At 36.8% G+C, this 20,598-nt stretch overlaps 1 protein-coding gene across 1 annotated transcript; it reads left to right on the plus strand.

Moving 5' to 3' along the window:
• Nucleotides 1–573: 573 nt before the first annotated feature.
• Nucleotides 574–14,570, plus strand: LOC121445600 (bromodomain and WD repeat-containing protein 3-like; the record flags this gene model as incomplete). Its single annotated transcript, XM_041647747.1, has 8 exons — nucleotides 574–630; nucleotides 1,573–1,713; nucleotides 2,660–2,731; nucleotides 3,995–4,147; nucleotides 6,080–6,243; nucleotides 7,521–7,618; nucleotides 8,831–8,989; nucleotides 13,816–14,570. Coding segments are annotated over 8 exons (1,599 nt in total), but the record flags the coding sequence as incomplete, so codon positions are not given.
• Nucleotides 14,571–20,598: the final 6,028 nt, after the last annotated feature.

Here is a 20,598-nt window from a genome sequence, read left to right on the forward strand (position 1 = left end):
AAATGAAATGTAAAGTTTTAAGAACTTGATTTTATTGCGAAGGAATATCAATAAGGCCTGATCTCATTTCTCCTATGCATTATGGAGTTGTTGTGCCCTTCACCAGTGGTGCCTAGGTCTGGACTTTGTATTGATAAACTTATCACTCTGAGACATACTTAACTGAATTAGGACAAATTTATATTTCCCTTGGGAAAATGTCCTAATTATTGAACTAGCAATGTTTAATTGGGAATAAGTCATGATTATGGTATATCAGATTATGGTATGTCATATAGAATAAGATTTTTTTCATACTCATACTTATTTGACTACAAAGTTCACCTTTTCCCTTATTTCTTATTCTAACTTAAAGAGAAAGCCTTTTTATTTTCCTCCCGGTATATTTTCTAACCTATACACAATGTATTATCACAGTTTGAAGTGACTCTCCCTCCTACATTTGCTCTGCTGCCCGCCTCAATGAACGAAAGTTAACTGTCGTTATCTTTGCTATTTACTTGTGAATATGCATTTTAATCTGTACCCCTTCTAATGTGACTTAGCGCGTCTCACTTTCCTTTTTTCTTTTAGGATACAGAAATGGTCGATTTAGATTCAGATGGTCCTGGAACTTCATCTGGAAGAAGGGTGAGGAAATGAGTAACTTTCTGAGATCAAACATTTCCAGGTTTCCTGAGTCAAGAGATCCCAATTCTTTTTTTTTTAATTTATTTATTTATTAAAGATTTCTGTCTCTTCCCAGCCACCGCCTCCCATTTCCCTCCCCCTCCCCTAATTAAGTCCCCCCCCCCCCCTCAGCCCGAAAAGCAATCAGGGTTCCCTGTCCTGTGGGAAGTCCTTATCCCAATTTTTTGAGAGTAGCTGAGACTCTTGGAAGCAAATACATAGCTTACACATGATTTAGATTCATTACAGCAGCAGGCCGCGACATACAGACCAAACGCAAGAAAAAAACAGCAAGGGCTGGGTGGAACCATATCAGTTCCCATAGGTTTTCTTTCTCCTATGAGGGGACTATACAGCAGTCTTCTCACAGCAATAAAAACGGAAATATGTATGTGATTAGTGACTCAGTTACCAAAAATTTTACTAGTGACTGGGGTATGTAGGCACCTTCTGACTAAGACATATCTTCATCCCAGATTCCTACAAGAAAAGCAGGCCATCTGCACAGTAATGTTGTTTATACTGTTTAAATAAACAGTCTTTACAATTCAAGAGACAGTTCAGGCTCCCAAGTACTGGCCACAGGTCGACACTTTTTAAGTCAAGGGGAGTAGGGAGACATTTACTTGTCTGTACTTTATTTGCAGTTTAGATTTTCTTGAAAGGAAATACAGAATACTAGAATTGTTGGCATTTGCTTTTTTTTTTTTTTTTTTTTTTTTTGCAAGACAGAATGGCGCTTTTAAGTAAGACATATAAGCAGTAGCTGGTGCATCTTATACAAGTGACTGCCATCGGGGTGATGGCCGTGTTAACATGGCTGCTTAGATCTGGACTTGGGTAATACCAGGCTTTTCTGAGAAAATCAAGGAATAGTTCTGGTTAATTCTCTTTGATTTGTAGGTCAAATGTCGAGGCAGAAGACCGTCTTTGAAGTGTAATCCTGACGCTTGGAAAAAACAATGCAAAGAACTATTGAGCCTCATTTATGAACGTGAAGACTCAGAGCCATTTCGACAGCCTGCAGATCCTCCTTCTCAACCAGTAAGCATCCCATTGCTGAAATAATTACCAACAGGATGATTTCTGTTAATTATCCAAGCTAGTATCTATGTCTGAACAATTTTCCTTTTAGTTATAACTCTTTAAAACAGTAGCCATGGACTTAGGATGGAATTGATATAGTTGCTAGAAGAGACTGGAATCACCTGGATGTGGCGGCACATGCCTTTCCTCACAGGCAGAGACAGCTGGATAATGGGGCTTTTGAGGGCAGCCTGGTCTTCACAGAGATCCAGGCGAGCCAGGACTGCATAGTGAGATGCCGTCTACAAGAAAACAAATGAAAAGCCCTTTTCATTTAGTTCATGCTTTAATTTATTTATTTTAGTCAACTAACTTCTAATAATACCTTTACACACTGTAGACTTAGTAATAATATATGTCAAACCTGTTTAATTTATAGTAAATTTGTTATCAATATGGCTACTTATAATTATCCACATACCAACGTTACTTTTCAACAAGATAACATTATGACAGTTTAGATTATAGAATTATTTTTACTTTCAAGACAGGGTCTAACTGTATTCTCCAGGCTGGTATGGGACTACTGTGTCCTAAGCTGACACTGTGTGCCCCACTGCTAGGATTAAAGGCACGCACTACTTTGCCCTGTGACTAGGATTTCTTTTATAAATATGTGACAACTCCATATACTGTAGACACTTGGGAACATATTGTGTATGTTTTGGAATGAAAAAGAAGTAACAATATTGCAATCAACTAAGTTTGATTTGTTTGTAGGAAGTTTGAGGAGGACACATGAGGCTTATATTTTTCAAAGCAGAGTATGGTAAACACAGAAATCTTTCAAGTAAAACATTATTTTTGTTTGTGGATTTTTGAGCCTTTGAATCACAACTTCATTGCAAGTCTTGATCCTGTGGAGTGGTGATGTGAAAATGACCTGTGTTCCTTATCCTGACAGGCTCACCAACAGCAAGAAGGAGAACCCTCAGCATCAGCTCTTCCAGATAGTCAAGATCCATCTCAGTCTGAGGTAGGCTTAGGCTGGTTTTGTGGTGTTCCCTTTGAAACTTTTCATGCCAAACACAAATTTTGTGCACTTTGCTCAATTTGCCTTTCAATTCAACTTAGTTTCTTTTTATACCTTTGTTTAAATTTTTGGTCATTTTAATTTTTTAATTTTGGTTTTTGAATCAGCGTGTGTTCAGAATTGTTCTTCATGACATCATATAGTTGTTTATTTGGAGATATGGCTAGAAAGCCATGCAGCAAAGCAGAGAACATTCAGTGGACTTTATTATATCTGTGTCACAGTGATATTTCCCGCACAGATTTCCCTAAATAGTCAGCTGAGGAATTTGAGTTCTTGTCTTACTATACACGTTCCAACATTATTCCTTATGAAAATATCACTGCTTTAGAAGGCATAAGCTGTTGGAATATACTTTTGGTGTTTTTATAACTTAAGGAAATCTATTTTAATACCCTTTCTCTGCTACTTTTTTGCTCTTTTCTCTTTCTTGGTAGATGAAAATGTGGTGGTTTTACTTCTTAACATTGTAAGTAACATGAGTGACTGAATACATATGTGTTTTACTGAAAGGTATTCAGGGTAGTGGGAAATATAAGTCTGTTTCAGATATTATTCTATATGATAGCCCTTGGAAAAACTTAATGGACTTGAAAGATTTAAGTTAAAATGGATTTTCTTTCTTCTAATTGCAATCAAACTAAGTTCTGAATCGGTGAGACTGAAAACTTGAGATGAAATAACAAATCACATTGGTTAAAGATCCAAAAGGCAGCCAAATGTGATGGTGCAGAATTATAACCCTGGTCCTTGAGAGGCTGAGATGGGAGAATCAGGAGTTTAAAGCCAGCCTCCACTGCATATAGACAGAGAAGAGGGGTACCCGGCACAAACTTTGACCTCAACTAGTGACAACTTATGTGAAATGTCCTAACTCAGAATCTTGGAAATATGAAGGTAGTTTGTGGAGTGGGACTCTGCAATTCTACCTGAAAATCCCATCATCTGTCATTAGATAACTTTGGCACTGTGTCAGCAGCTCAAGCCAGCGACTTTGACTTTTCTTTTTTAACCCTTTAAACTCATGTTATTTTCAGAAACCTAAAAAGGATTTGGTTTGGGAGCGGGAATAAGTAGTTGGTAGACATAAAGGTGGTGTTTGTGTCAAGATAACTTGCTTCAGTGGGTAATGTAATTCTCAGTGCTATTTTATTTAGGATTGTTTTGCAATTTGAGTATTTAAATGTAACACATTATCATTTGTAGGATTATCAAGATGGTATAGACACACCTATGGACTTCAGCACTGTGAAAGAAACTTTGGAATCAGGAAATTATGATAGTCCTCTGGAATTTTATAAAGATGTTCGCCAAATATTCAGCAACTCCAAAGCTTATACTTCTAATAAAAAGTCAAGGGTATGAAACTAATATTAAATGGGCAGTTATGTATTTCAGGCAGTTTTCCTTCCACAGTTTGCAAGATCTGTAAACAAGTTGCATTCTCAGTATCTTCTATGCACTCTGGATTCTTTTCAAGGCATATGTAAATATACTTTTAGAATAATTCTGAAATTAAGCAGCTTTTTCTTTCTCTTATCTTACTTTATTCTTTAATGATAATTACATCTGCCAGAGAAAAGAAAAAGAAAGGAAAGTTAATAATTTAAATACTCAAATCTCCATTAAATGAACTGATAAATAAAATATAAAGGTAGTTGACAATATTAGTTTATATGAAATGTTTTAATTAGCTCTTAATATAGATATTCCCATTACTATCACAAAGTCATCCCTTTTGGGAAGTTACAACTTTATTCATATTCATGTTAAACATTTCCTTATATATTATCAAAACTGAAAATATCTTGAGAACAAGAAATAGAAACAGTAATATTTCTCTTTTGGAGCCACTAGTGTCTTACTGTCAGATTAGTTGCATGGTATGCATATGTCTAAATGCTTCAACTCTTTAATATACAGTAAAATTTTCACCAATTTCTCTAGGTTGTAATTTTTTTGCATTTCCTTTTCCCTTTCATCATAACTTTTAGAGTAATAGAAAGTTTGAAAAATATGGAAAAATATTTTAAAAATCAAACTATCACATTTTTATTTATAGTTAATATTTAATGTGCTTTCTTCTAGTCCTATCTATACTAAACTTAACATTCAGGTGCTTATAAAATATTAGATTTCATATTTAAAGTCATTGTTATATGTGTATTATGATTTTAAACATCATTTTTATTAATTATTTGAGCATTTCATGCAATATATTTTGAACATAATCACTTATTACCCTGTCAAACGTCCCATCCCTTCCCACCCAACTTTGAACTTACTTTTTTCTTTTAATTCATTTCTCATCAAACCAATTTTGTTGCCCAGATAGTCTTGGAATCTCTTATTCTTAGCCAACCATGGGATGTCACCTCATTAAAATGGGTCACCATTACATGCTATATAGCCCCTCAGCTAGTGATAGGATTACATGATCAACCTTCCTGCCCTCTAAGCTGGGATTTTGTCTGTCTGGACCTTATGCAGAACTTGTACATGCTTTCATATTCTCTCTGGGTTCGTATGTGTATCTGTCCTGCTTCCTTGAAGTCATCCACCACTTCTGGCTCTTAACAGCCTTTCTCCCCTCTCTTCTGTGAAGATCCCTGAGCCTTGGGGTGAAATATGAAAGTCTGATTGGGGCTGAGCACTTTACACTTTTGCTTTCTGCACACTGACCAATTGTGGGTCTCGACGTTAAGTGCCATCTGCTGTAAGGGGCAAGTTTCTCTGATGAGGGTTAAGAGATGATCTGATCTGTATGATGACTGTTTAAAATGAGGTTTTTGATGGTATTCTTTTCTCTGACTATTTAATGGTTTATTGGAGTTTTGTTGATTTCATTTTTTACTAGTATTCTGTTACTAGAAAATTGAGTGATTTAAAAAATAATTTCCTACTTTACACGAATAATGACTAGCTAAAGTCTTTAATATCATTTAGCATTTTTATCATGTGTGTATAGTCCCCTGATTGTTCCTTACAACAGATTTCCAGAGGTCAAATTATTAACCAAATGATAGGTGTATCTTTAATGTTTTATGATACATATTTTAAATTATCTTTTGGGATATTGTCTCAGTAAAAATTATCTTATAATATATGAGGATTTTCCCGTCATTCACAGCACTAAATACTATCTTTTAAAGTTTTTATTACTTTTAATAAATGAAAATGACATCTTAATTCCTCCAGAATTTCAAATAGCTAGTGTGTGTTTTCCATCGGGAATGATGTTCATCCTCTTCTGTGATTGCTAAAACAAGGCTGTGCTTTCCACCTTTCCAGATCTATAGCATGACGCTGAGATTGTCTGCCTTATTTGAAAATCACATTAAAAATATCATCTCTGAATATAAGTCAGCAATCCAAAGTCAGAAGAGGAGAAGGCCTCGGTACAGGAAACGCCTGAGAAGCAGCAGCAGCTCACTGTCCAGCAGCAGAGCTCCTAGGTACATTACACTGATGTAGCAGTAGGCATTAAAGCACTTTGTATGTGGTAGCTCATCCGTAAGGTTGGCGAGTAAACTTAGCACGTCTCAGGGGACTCAAGAAGTCCTGTTTCTGTCTCTGTCTCCTTTCATCGCCTGATGAAGGTTAATATTCATGAGGATGCCTATGTGTTTGTCTTTGGATTCACCTTCTTATTTAGCTTCTCTAGGAACATGAATTATAAGCTCAATGTCCTTTATTTATGGCTAGAAACCAAATATGAGTGAGTACATCCCATGTTCCTCTTTTTGGGTCTGGCTTACCTCACTCAGGATAGTGTTTTCTATTTCCATCCATTTGTATGCAAAATTCAAGAAGTCCTTGTTTTTTACTGCTGAGTAATACTCTAATATGTATATATTCCATACTTTCTTCATCCATTCTTCCGTTGAAGGGCATCTAGGTTGTTTCCAGGTTCTGGCTATTACAAACAATGCTGCCATGAACATAGTTGAGCATATACTTTTGTTGTATGATAGGGCCTCTCTTGGGTATATTCCCAACCAGACAGAAATCTCAAGGTCCAAATCAGGAGCAGAAGGAGACGGAGCACGAGCAAGGAACTCAGGACCACGAGGGGTGCACCCACACACTAAGACAATGGGGATGTTCTATTGGGAACTTACCAAGGCCAGCTGGCCTAGGTCTGAAAAAGCATGGGATAAATCCGGACTAGCTGAACATAGCGGACAATGAGGAATACTGAGAATTCAAGAACAATTGCAGTGGGTTTTTGATCCTACTGCACGTACTGGCTTTGTGGGAGCCTAGGCAGTTTGGATGCTCACCTTACGAGACCTGGATAGAGGTGGGCAGTCCTTGGGCTTCCCACAGGTCAGGGAACCCTGATTGCTCTTCGAGCAGATGAGGGAGGGGGACTTGATCGGGGGAGGGGGAGGGAAATGGGAAGCGGTTGCGGGGACGAGGCAGAAATCCTTAATAAATAAATTAAAAAAAAAAAAAAGAAGTCCTGTTTCTGTGCAAAGGTGGAGTTTGTAGCCCAAAGTATTGATTATGCTGATTTTACTGTGCCTTTAAATTTTTAATTTTTTAATTTTGTTATGTGATTGAAGCTTCACTTTGTCAGCTCACCTACTTTAGGTATTTCACTTGAAGTTCTAGGTAGTTTCCATTTTGGTCACCATCAGAATTTTGTGTCATATTGTTCATCATATTGAATTACTAACAGAAAAAAATGTTCATAATTGTATATCTATATTTATTTATTTATTTACAGCCCGAAAGGGAAGCAGAAGCAAATGAAGTTACAGCCTAAAAATGACCAGAATACCTCAGTGTCTTATGCCAGGACTGGTTCTCCTTTCTCTTCTCCTGGTAAATATATCTTTGGTTTTGTGTTCTATAATTTTGGTGCTAATTAAAGGATATAGAGTTGGTATCACTGTTTATAGTACAAAGAGCAATAGATTTGGATTTAGAAAAATTACATTTTAATCATTATTTTACTTGCTAGCTGTATGGCACTCCTGTAAGACATTAGGTAAAGTGATTTGGTTTCTTTGATTAGGTGATTTTTCAAAACCACTTTAAAAAAAATCTATTGTGTATTTATGAGTCTTTTGCCTACCTGTGCATTTATACTCCATGTACATTCCTGGTACTCGCAGAGGCCAGAAGAGGGTGGCAGATCCCCTGAAACTGGAATTACAGATGGTTGTGAGCTGCCATGTGGGTGCTGGGAATCTTCCTCGGATCCTATAGAAGAGCAGCCAACACTTTTACTTATTTATTTATTTATTTATTTATTTATTTATTTATTTATTTATTTATTCATTTGTTTGTTTATTTATTTATTTATTTATTTATTTATTTTATTCTCAGCATTTATTTATTTATTATTTTTTATTAATTTTTTTAATTAAAAATTTCCGCCTCCTCCCCACCTCCCTTTTCTCTCCCCCTCCCCCCACTCCCCACACCCCACTCCCCTTCCCCTCCCTCTCCAGTCCAAAGAGCAGTCAGGGTTCCCTGCCCTGTGGGCAGTCCAAGGTCCTCCCCCCTCCGTTCAGGTTTAGGAAGGTGAGCCAGCCAATACTTTTAAATGCTGAGCCTTCTCTCTCTAACACCTAACTGTATGAATCTAAATTAAATGTCCCTTTGAAAGTTCTGTAGCTGTATGATTTTTATTATCTATAATATCTCCAAGAATGTGTACAATATATTTGTCAGTGTAAGACTTGGAGATTAATATGTGATGGAGGTTTTTTCTCAGGTTTTTTTTTTTTTGACATTTTGTATTTGAAAGTTTTTAGTGATGATAAATCGTTTGTTTTCCTGTTGTCACATACTCATACTTACTTTGGGGGTGGGCTCTAGGGTCTTGCTAAGTAGCCAAAATAGATTTCAAACTCACTGTCCTCCTAGCTGAGTTTCCAAAAAGCTGGGAATATATGTGGGATACCAGTTGTAAAGCAATGTTTAATTTTATCATGAAGTAAAGTAGTGAAGGTAGTTTTAAAAGCAGCCTGTATTAAAATTTCCTGAAAAACAAAATTATGTTAACATCATAATCTCTTTAAACATAAGTTTCAGATGCTGCTGAAGGTGTTTCACAATATCTACTTGATGATGAAGGAGATGGGCCATTTTCTCCATCGAGTTTCAGTGGATATAGCCGAAGTGGAAATAGCCATGACCCAGGAAAAGCCAAATCATTTCGTAATAGAGTTTTACCAGTTAAACAAGGTAGGAAATGGAATATTGGAGAGGTAACTTGTTTTCTATTTTTGTATGATGGATGACGAGTCATTTAAAAAGATGATGTGTTAGGGCAGTACAGCTAGTATGTCTTGGTACCGAGTAAGAATTATAATAGCCAAATTTAAGTCAAAGGGATTTTATAAGCACAGTTTGGAACAGATGTTTGGCAACTACTTTTGAACAGAATGTAAAATGAAATGAATAAGAGAACAAAACGAAATGAAGAATTCTTTCCCCAAGTGCATAAGAACCAGACTGTCAGGAAACATTCAGAATTTTTCATGTATTAAACCATGTCAATAAGAAGTGAACAGGTCTCAAATATTTCAAAAGCACTCCTTCTTCCAGGCTGTTTCAATAACTTTATATTTGAAGAAAAATTTAGTGCTTACAAAAATCATTGACTTAATTCATGAGTATGTTTATCTATCTTGTATGCCAAGCGAATTGGTTTTATAAGTATTTGAAGTTTACTATTATCCAGAAGCTCTTATAAAGGGTCCTGTACACACCTTGAACATGCTCAAAGATACTTCTATGTTCAACTATTTGAAGTTTGTAAAAATATTTAATTTGGTTTTACAAATAGGTTACTTGGAATTCATTTTAACTTTATGTACATTTTTAGTGGATATTAATTTTTCTTATGCATTGTTTTATAATCACCAGATGACCTAAAATAGACTATAAATACATTCTTGGTTATATGAAAAATATTGAAACACATTGTTGTTGATCTGCGATAAAAGACTGACAAGCAGTTGTGACTTATTTTTATAGTTCCCATTTTGAAATCTATTTCTCTCTGATTCTGTTGCTTTGTTCATATTTATTCTTCGTGGGAAAGCTTATAGACAGAGTAGCCTACATTTCATGCCTCTTCTTTCATCCATGACCCTTTATCCTTCATAGCCTAGTTTGTGTGCCAGGCACTCTCCACAAAGCTCTTCTCCCCCAATCACCAGTAATGCAGACTGCCCAAGCAGTGTTCCTTTTCTCAGTATCTAACTTCCTGTTCTCAGTGTCACTGGACACTGTTTCCTGCCTCTTCTCTAAGCTTGTCTTCACTGCTTTCTAGACTCTGCTGATATTCCTATACAGTTCTTTGTCTTTACTTTGCTTGTGCTGAGCTTTATTGGCAGTTTTCTGCTATTTTTAGCTCTCTTGATCTTTGGCTTCTGCAAATAAAGAACTCTAATAAATCTGTTGACTAAAGCAGTCGTCATATTTTTTATAGGCCAGGGTGGTACTATGTAGTTCTTAGATGGTTTGGAACTCACGATGTACACCAGGTTGGCCACAGACTCAGAGTTTTGCCTGCCTCTGCCTCCTGGGTGCTGGAAATAAAGGCATGTGCCACCTTTTCCAGTTTAAACTAATCTTCCTGATGCTAGGGCCTATGGAGATGTACCAACCCAAACATCTGTTCATTCTACCAGGCTCATTTCTAGGAGCTTCCTAAAAATAGTTTCATTCCTTTTCATCACGTTTGTGTCTCACAGTCATCCTTTTCACTCAACTTAAATCTTATTTTTTTTATTGAGAAAAGAAAAAAAAAACATAAACAAAAAAACAAGTTTCCACCTCCTCCCAGCCTCCCATTTCCCTCCCCCTCCTCCTACCCTTCTCCCCCTCCTCCCACCCTTCTCCCCCTCCCCCCACTCCTCTCCCCCTCCCTCTCCAGTCCACAGAACAGTCCGGGTTCCCTGCCCTGTGGTAAGTCCTAGGTCCTCCCCCCTCCGTCCATATCTAGGAAGGTGAACATCCAAACTGGCTAGGCTCCCACAAAGCCAGCACATTAAGTAGGATCAAAACCCCGTGCCATTGTCCTTGGCGTCTCATCAGCCCTCATTGTTCGCCATGTTCAGAGAGTCCGGTTTTATCCCATGCTTTTTCGGTCACAGTCCAGCTGGCCTTGGTGAGCTCCCAGTAGATCAGCTCCACTGTCTCAGTGGGTGGGTGCATGCCTCGTGGTCCCGACTTCTTTGCTCATGTTCTCCCTCCTTCTGCTCCTCATTGGGACCTTGGGAGCTCAGTCCAGTGCTCCTGTGTGGGTCTCTGTCTCTATCCATCACCAGATGAAGGTTCTATGATGATATGCAAGATATTCGTCAGTATTGCTCTAGGATAGGGTCATTTCAGGTTACTAATCCTCAGCTGCCCAAGGAACTAACTGGGAACCTCATCTTGGGCACTTGGGAGCCCTTCTAGGGTCAAGTCTCTTGCCCACCCTAAAGTGGCTCCCTTAACTAAGAATTGTGGTTCCGTGCTCCCCTTTCCACCCTTCCTTTATCCCAATTCTCCTGTTTCCCCAAGTCCCCCCTCCTTCCCTTCTACCTTTTCTCTCCCTATCTTCCCTTACCCCCATCCCACCTCACCCCCAAGATCCCAATTTTCTCCCCAGCAATTTGGTCTACTTCCCTTAGCCAAGAGGATAACTGTATGTTTTTCCTTGGGTTCACCTTCTTACTTAGCTTCTTTAGGTTCACCTATTGTAGACTCCGTGGCCCTTATTTATGGCTAGAAACCAATTATGAGCGAGTACATCCCATTAAATCTTATTTTTAAAGGTGTGCTCTCACTAGGTAGTCTAAGCTCACCTCAAATTCTTTATCTTTCTAACTTAGACTCCAGAGTAGGGAAGTTTGAAGCTCGTATCACCATGGCCTACTCAGTAATTTTCAACTCTCCATTTTCCTCTTGCATCCACATAGTTGTAAAGCCTTGTTAATTCTATCTTTTTAAATTTGCATTTGTGATTTTGTATATATGTTTGTGTCTGGTTGTGGGTTTGTACGTGTTAGTGCACAGAGTCCAGAAGACAGTATCAGATTCCCCTGGACTTGGAGATATAGGCAGTTTTGAGCTGCCCATGTGGGCACATGGAAAACAAACTCTGCAAGAACAGCAAATCCTCTTCACCATCTCTCCAGCCCCTCTATAATTCGTAAATACTACTAAAATAGCTTATCTCCTCGTTTTTTTGTTGTGTGTGTGTGTGTGACACCAACTTAGTCTCTAGCTGAGTGTCTTAGTCACTTTAGATAACCATAAAATACCAGAGCGAGGAGCTTAAACAACAGACTTTCATTTTCCCACAGTTCTGGAGCCTCTAAGTCTGAGGAATCAAGGTGCATGGAGAGTATTATCTGACAAGAACTTTCTTTTCCTCAGGCTTGTAGAAGACCACATTTAAGCTGTATTCCTTGTGGCCATTTTGTCTGTCTCTATATTTCTGTTCCTTTGTGTGCTCCTCTGTCTCTGGCCTCACTCCCAACCATGTGTGTGTGTGTGGGGGGGGGGGGGGTAAAAAGATGAGAGAAACTTAGAAACTTCCTAATCTCTTTGTTTTTTCCATAATAATTGTGACCTTCATTAACTTTCTTTACTATGTAAAGGACTCCAGTCTCCAAATGAATTTCCTTAGGGAGTTAGGGCCTTGGCCTAGCAATTCTACCTTTAAATGCTAAGATAACATACTTTGCTTTCCTCATCCATTTTCTCTCCCTTTATTTCTCTTCATAGACTGAAAATGTCTGGAACTCCCTCCCTAGCTCCATAATCTTAGGAGATCCAGCTTGTAGACATGCATGATATCTCATTTCATTTTGGCTGTGCTTATGTATGTACATACATATGCAAATGTATACCAAGAGCTGAACCCAGGGTTTTGTGCATGCTAAGCATATTACCATTGAGCTATCCTCTTAATCCCTGTTTGTTTTTTCATGTCTTTTTTAGATGTCTACTGGCATCTAAAACTAGAAAACTTGGCCTTTTCTCAACATGCTGCCCAAACTTGTATAGTCTTGTATAGTGTTTCCCAACTCATCCAGTATTTCTGCCCATTACCCATGTCTTAGACTAAAAGCATAGGGGATACACTGTTTTATTCTTAGTATTTGGCATCAAAACCTTCAGCAGGTCCCATTGTTTCCACCTTTGAAAAACAATTATTCTGGTGGGCCTTCTAGGTGGAAATGTTGTACCAGATTAGATGTCAGTTCTTGACCCCTCATTATGCCGTACCTAGACTACTGATTCAGGGGTCTCTTCTCCAGTTCTGTCTACTTAACCACCGTCTACAGTCTGTTCTCTATAGAACACCAGTAATATTTTTAAATGTAAATCAGATGTTGTCTTTCTCTGACCATCTCCTACCATTTCGTTTTTCTACTCCATCCTGTCTAGACTGAATTTTCTTAGTTCTTTTTCTACTACTCAAACTTTCCCCCACATTTCACTTCATTAACTCTTTCTTTAAGTATTGCATTCTAAGAAACATCTCATTGATCTACTAGATAGCACCCCAAAACACAGTCAAATATGTTTGTGCTCTTATTTTCATTGTTTAGCATTTTTCTCTACTTAAAATTGTATTAGTTTTTTATTCACTTTGTTATCATCCAAACTGTCCTTAGTAGTATATGAATCATGATGTATGATAGCAAGTTCCAACCTCCTACTAATACCTGTTTCATACCAGTTAATTGCTAAGGATTTATTAATTGAATAAATGAGACTTGTATGCTTCCTTATAATTCTTCTTAAGTTTATGCTAAAATTTCTGCCCAGATAAACTCAAAATCCCTCAGCCTATTTTTTTTTTTTACTTCAAAAGAAGTGTGGAATAAGGATCCAAACTATCTGTCCCTTCAAATAGATCTAAGATCTATTCCAACACCTTTGATTCTGTCCAGTCAGTTTGGGGCCCTAGATATTTTTAGTAGATTATTTTGATTTTGAGTCTGAATGGCTGTCTTACAATGTCAAGGCTTGATTTCTCAAAAACTCGTTCATTTTTACTTTAGATCACTCCACTGATGGGCCTCTTACAAATGGCGATGGCAGAGAGCCCCGAACAGGAGCCAAAAGGAAACTACTCAGTGCATCAGAAGAGGACGAAAGCATGGCAGGAGAAGAAAAGGAGATGAAAGAAACAAAAGAGAAAGCGCATTTGTCCTCCTCCGAGAGTGGAGAGCTAGGCTCCAGTTTAAGTTCAGAAAGCACCTGTGGCTCCGATTCTGACTCGGAATCTACTTCCAGAACAGACCAAGATTATGTAGATGGCGATCATGGCTATAGCAAATTCATACAAACCAGACCTAAAAGAAAACTCAGAAAACAACATGCCAATGGAAAGAGAAACTGGAAGATGAGAGGCACAGGAGGAAGAGGCAGATGGGGAAGATGGGGTAGATGGAGTAGAGGAGGCAGAGGCAGAGGTGGCAGGGGGCGAGGGGGGCGAGGGAGAGGTGGAGGTGGGGGGAGAGGGCGAGGGCGAGGGAGAGGAGGAAGAGGTGCATCTAGAGGAGCCTCCAGAGCCAAGCGAGCACGTATTGCTGATGATGAATTTGATACCATGTTTTCAGGACCTTTCAGTAGACTTCCTCGAATCAAAACAAGAAACCAAGGCAGGAGGACTGTTTTGTATAATGATGATTCGGATAATGACAATTTTGTGTCCACTGAGGATCCTCTGAATCTTGGTACATCCAGATCAGGCAGAGTCCGTAAAATGACAGAAAAAGCCAGGGTTAGCCATCTCATGGGATGGAATTATTAACAGTTAATGAATTTAGAGTAATTTTTAAGAATAAAATCAATGGCCTTCTACTGCAGGGAATTTACCAGAAAATCCACAAAGCAAGTTGTGTGGGGACTTCTGCTTCCTTTCACATTGGTGCTTTTCCATTATGCCAGTATGCATTTGTTTCAAGACTTTTAATCTCCACACTTCATTTGTTCAAACAAGCCTTACTCATTAGGCCTTAAATTAAAACAAATTCTGCCCACACATATACATGTGTGCACATACACATGCGTGGACATGCGCACACAAGCGCACACACACACACATACATACACACGCACACACACACACACACACACCACAGACACACTACAGATTTACTACATTAAAGGAGCATTCTGCTTCTTAAGAGTAGCATGACATTTTTATCTCAATAAGATATCCCTCTTTGCTTTTGTATCACAGAAGTATAGCACCTTCTTACAGAGTTTTATATAGTTTGTTTTTGCCATTTTGATTCCTATACCCAGTAATAATAACTTTTGCACAATACACCAATCCTAAAGGCAGCTATTAAATGTTTACAGTTTCTATATTGTAAGAACGATCTGGATTATTTTACTCTTCCCAGGCCAAACTCTCATGAACTGTACTGAACTGAAGTATATATTTATACTGCAGTTTTGGGGTGGGTGGGGGGATCTTGATATGCTTTTCATTGATTTGCTTAATTCACGTTTAAGGTGAGAAAGGGTTGGTGCCTTGTAAATATGTAGCAAATCTTTGTGGTGTGTCCTGATGTGTGCATTAACTTTATTAAAAGAGAATACTTGAGGTATCAATCTAGACAAGGTGCCAAATGCAAAAGTTTCTTGCATCCATTTTTCTTTTCCTGTTATATTTTATTGCATTAATAGAAACTTGTGTAGCTTAATAGTAACTTAAACATTTGAAAAATCCTCATCCACAAAGAATACTTGTTTGAACAGTAGCTCAGCTACCTCTATTAACTACAACTACTGGAAATGCTAAGGAAAGTAGATGCTGTTACTCATTACTAAGGAGAAATAGAACAAGCTTGGTAGGGATGAATACTCCTAAGTTATAAGCTGAGAATTTTCAGTAATCACATTGGCTCTCAAATTCATAGGTGTGACAAATTTTCCTAAGTATTCTATGCTCTAGGCTTCTGTAGAACCTATTTATGTAAGCAGACTTGCTCTGCTGCTTGGCTATCTCTGCCACCACTTCCTCTTTAACAGCTGTGAGTTACTGCTTTTCATTTGAATCTGGAAAGGTAACAAAACACCTAACTTGAGCTGGCCTAATTTGGCTAGCTAATATTTGGAATCAACTTTAGTGGGTTCTTCTGTTCTCATTCCAAAGGGTTCTTCTGTTCTCGACTTCCAGAAAAGAGCCTCATTGCACTGCAAACAGATATATTGAATCATTATTTTATAGTTGAGAAAAAAATCTTTAGAATCATTTATTGTCTTGTTTACAGCAATAGAGTGCACATAGAGTTCCATAAGTGAGCTTCAGTTCCAAGATCAATTGTCGTCCTCAAATTTGACATCACAGTTGCGCTACTTCGTCAGATACTTCCACTCTTGAAGTGGGAGGGATAATAATTGATCTCTACTTTTGTAACAGCAATTTTGTTGCACTTAAATCAGACTTGTGTGATGAAACATTTTCTTAATGTACACCTGGTAGTCCAGGAGATATCTTAAGCTGACATGTTTGTCTCATGCTTTCAATCATTTCACGCATCTGAAAAATCTGTTAAGTGCAGAGGAAGGAGTGCACACATAACTTTGCTTTTTGGTGGGGTTGTGGGGGGGTTATTCTTGAGCTAATACCCTTAAGCAATTTTCACTTGCAGTAGAAATGATGTTCAGGCTTTAAGAAAGTATAATGAACTGTTAATGGCACTAATGTCTGTTGCTAGGGAGCAGACCAAGCTGATATTTTTGTTGTTGTTGTTTTTCTTCACCATACCAAAATGATTTCTGGTTATAACTCAGCTGCCATTTTAACCATAGCATAGATTCAACATGTTCCTATTTTGAGAGTCTACATTTGGTTTTTACTAAAACATACTATTTCAGTTTTTCATCTCTTGGGCGTTTAGACTAAAATTGTGCCTGTGTTTTCCTGGAGTCAGTAATGTTTTGTCCTACAACAACCGACATATTGTAGTTGCTTAAATTCCTGGATATACCCAAATATGTATCATGTGTACCATTTTAGTGTGAGATTTTTGTTGGCATTCTTCTATGAAGAGCTGAGCTCTTGAAACGTAGAAGAATCGCCATTTGTATGATGCTAGCTGTCAGGAGCTTTATTTATAATTTATTTTGAAAAATGAAAATGCCACATTTATTCCCCAAATGTCAAGATTTTTTAGGCTTACAGAATTAGAAGAATAAGGCTAAAGACATTTTTAAGCATATTTTCTATGTAGTGAAATACTGTGAAATACTAGTGGGCAGCATTTTGCTGTGATGTTGACTTCAGTTATTAGAATTTAAAGAGTTAGTCACCAGGGTATGTTAGGTGAACATAGTTATCATTTATTATAAAACAAACAGATAATTTTCTGTTTGCATGCAAATTATTTTCATAAGTGTGAAAATAAAAGTCTGGGAAATGATATTTTTACTTTTCTAATCTGGACTTCCCCCTTTCCTCAATTTATATTTTGGGTTTTTTAATACCACTTCCTACAAATGTGTCATAATTTATATCATATTGAATACTTTATCATTTCCGTTTTCTAGAGATCTTTTAAACCTAAGTAAGATCTGGGTTCAGCCATAGCAAAGAAATTAGGGAATGAGTTAAGAATTCTGCAAATGAAGACCACTGTTCTATTTAGGCCCATGAGAGCATACACATGTATAAGCTTAATCCTATGCTATATCTGAATAGCCAGTAAGCTATAATATCACTCATAAATGCTAATGTTCAGATTCCAAGCTTTATGATCTTAGCATGTGTATATGTTTATAAAACTCAATCATGTATTCTTTTCTGGCTTGCTGTATGTAACTCATTTAGCAATAGGATGCTCTCTGAAACATTGGCAAACCTACTAGCCTAATAACTAAATTTGTTTCTGTATAAGTATTTGTGTACTTGTGTGTATGGAGGTTTTTCCAGTTTGCCATACCTTATCCCAGACATTAAAAAAGAGAATATTTTATATGGAGGACACTGTCTACAAATTATTTGCCTCTTTAGAGCTTAGCTGTGCATTTATTAATGCTTAGTCATCCATGTCATTATGTCTCTTCGATAACCAGTTCTGGTTCTGTCATATAACTGTGTCCCTCTGTTCTTTGAATTTGCCATTTTACTTGTTTCTTTTTCTCTTTCCCTCAGCAGAAATCAGGCTTATTCTATAATTCTTCCTTACAGTGTTTTGTTTCACCCAGAGGCAAAGCAACTGAATAAAATTCCCAAGTTTCAGTCTACACAATGGAGTTCTCATACATCTAAATTATATTGCAGATATTTTAAAGTAGATTGTCATCAGACAATACAATGATCTAAAGGGAAAGAGGTGAATACCACTCCTAACTTTTTAATGAAACTTTTTTTGAGCATTTTTCAAAATGTCTTAAGTTTGTGGCAATGATATACACAATATGTGTATATATGGAACCATTTTATGCACATTTGCCAACTGGTACTTATCTTTAAAGTTGAATTTTCATGAATTTTCATGCCCTTAAAAAGGGGTCCTAAAATATTTGATTTTTCACTACTATTTGATGCCCAGCCTTTTAAGCAATTACAATTAACATTTGAAAATCTGAAGTTAATAGTTCCAGGGAGAAGGAATAAGACTAGATATTTAAAGGCCTTTCTTTTCAATGCTAACACATTCCACAACCTCTTTGTGGTATGAAAGGCTTTATGGGTGTTTTATTAAAATATTATTAGATCATTTTAAAGCTCGTTTTAAAAATTATTGGTAAAATAGTTGCATGCTGTTTTTATTTTGCCTCTCTTAGCAAAGATTCTTTACCAAGTGTTAATTTATCATATTTACAAAGTTTGGATTAAAATCCAGTATAAAGTTAAATGATCTCATGGTGCTGTATTTTGTGGAACATGAATAGCACTCAGGTTTCTTGTTATTTATTCCCTGGTATAGTCTTATCACCTTGAGTATTCCTTGTCTCACCTTTCCTCTTGGACTTACTCTTATCTCCACTTCTCTTTCTACAACGAAGACTGCACTTAATGTAGCATACTTCAGCCAGACTGGAAATTTTCCATTCATTTATGAGGGAAGTACAATAGAAAGGCCCTGCAGTTTAGAGTTAAGGTGTGTTTATTTATATGTATGCCCATTTCTTATTCTTATACCTATCTTAATTAAATCTAGAATATGGGACTTAGACATATAAAAGCATGGTAATTATTTTCTAAAAAATAAAATTATTGATACATATTGAGATCACCATTAGTAATTTACTTTTAAAAATCCCATATTGAAATACCTAGAAACCCAGTTGGAAAATGTGTTTTTTGCATATGTCACCAAATATACATTAGGCAGTACTACAAATGTTAATTCTTTAAACAATGCTGTGGTGATGGCAATCAGTAATTTATTTCTTTGTTCTGTAACTTATCATCCTTGTCTTTTGTAATCCTTTACACAGTATTAACAAAGCTGTACTTTGTGTTTGTTCTTAGTGTCCATAAATTTTAAGATGGAAAAAAACCATTCATTTAATAGTTGATGTTATGCTGTATATGGGCAGAATGTCCATTAAACTAAAACTCAGTGGGGAAAAAGGTAAACAAAACTGGCTTGGTTTATAAAAGATGTTTTGTTTGGCAGTTGTTGGTCATTATAAGCAATTACCTTCAAAGACAAAAAAAATACTGGACTAATTTGTTGCCATTCTTTATGGGATGTTTACAATAAAATTCCAAGTTGTTTGGAATCAGTTGCACTCTCGCTGCTTTATGCCTTAATTCATCCTAGAGATAAATTAACAAGACAGAGAAATATAAGAAATATGAAGTTAACCTTTCTACTGCCAGCTTTCGAGACTGTGTCATGTAATCCTCGGGTCTCCTTTGTCATATTTTATTGCTATCATTTTTTAATCTTAGAAACTGAGTTGCTTCCTATGAAAATAAAAGATGTATCCTAATTCTTGCTGATATTCTTTGGATCACCATTAGGTAATCATACGTATGCTGTTAACATTTTAAAATATGGGCTGCTCAGTGCCTTAAATAGCAGCCTCCAAAGCACTAGTCTGCTGATTGTTCTGCAGAGCTTTTGGAGATGGATAGATGTCTAATATATTTATTGTTGAATTTTAACAGCTGAGCTATGGATACCTAGCACTCTTTATTTGGGGTTAACTTGCCCATCAACTTTGAATTAATTATAAATGGTGCTTTCATTTGATGTAAGTCTAGGAGGGAGAGCAAGAAGTGAGCCAGGATCTGAATCTTTTACCAGGAATACTCATCACTGGCCTTTAATCTATCTCCACAAGTTTTCTCCCAATGTCAAGAATTTTACTGAGGTCAAGATAAATAAGCTGGCTAAAGACTGCTGTGCATCGTTCATATGTAGGCTGTTTTGTGTTTTTAGAATTAAGTGAGATGACTCGGTATAGGTCATCTCATCTGGCATAGGATCCATTTACTGATAGCCTAGTTTTCGCAATACCCTGATTGAGGTCTGGGGATACTTGTTATTTTTGTTTAGCTGTTTGACTGCTTAAAAATAGCCCTCTTTTACAATGTAAATATGTTATATTAAAAATTTTTTGTTAGCAAACTTTGGTATTTTCTTACTTCACTCTCTAGATTTCTTAAATAGAAAATTTAAAGAATTTTTATGGTAAAACTTTGCTGAAGTATTCAGAAGATTGTTTGCTTTGTTGAGAAGATCAAGAAGAGAAGTGTTCCTTGTCCTTCCTATATAATATTTACCACCTACCTAAAGCTACATTCCAAAAAATGCACAAAATAAATTGAAACTCATACATTGAGCTTGTGAGTTAATATTAAATGAAAA

The sequence above is a fragment of the Microtus oregoni genome, unplaced genomic scaffold, assembly GCF_018167655.1.
Source record: "Microtus oregoni isolate MIOR12 unplaced genomic scaffold, Mior012 000222F_ref0000416, whole genome shotgun sequence".
In the NCBI taxonomy this organism is placed as follows: domain Eukaryota; kingdom Metazoa; phylum Chordata; class Mammalia; order Rodentia; family Cricetidae; genus Microtus; species Microtus oregoni.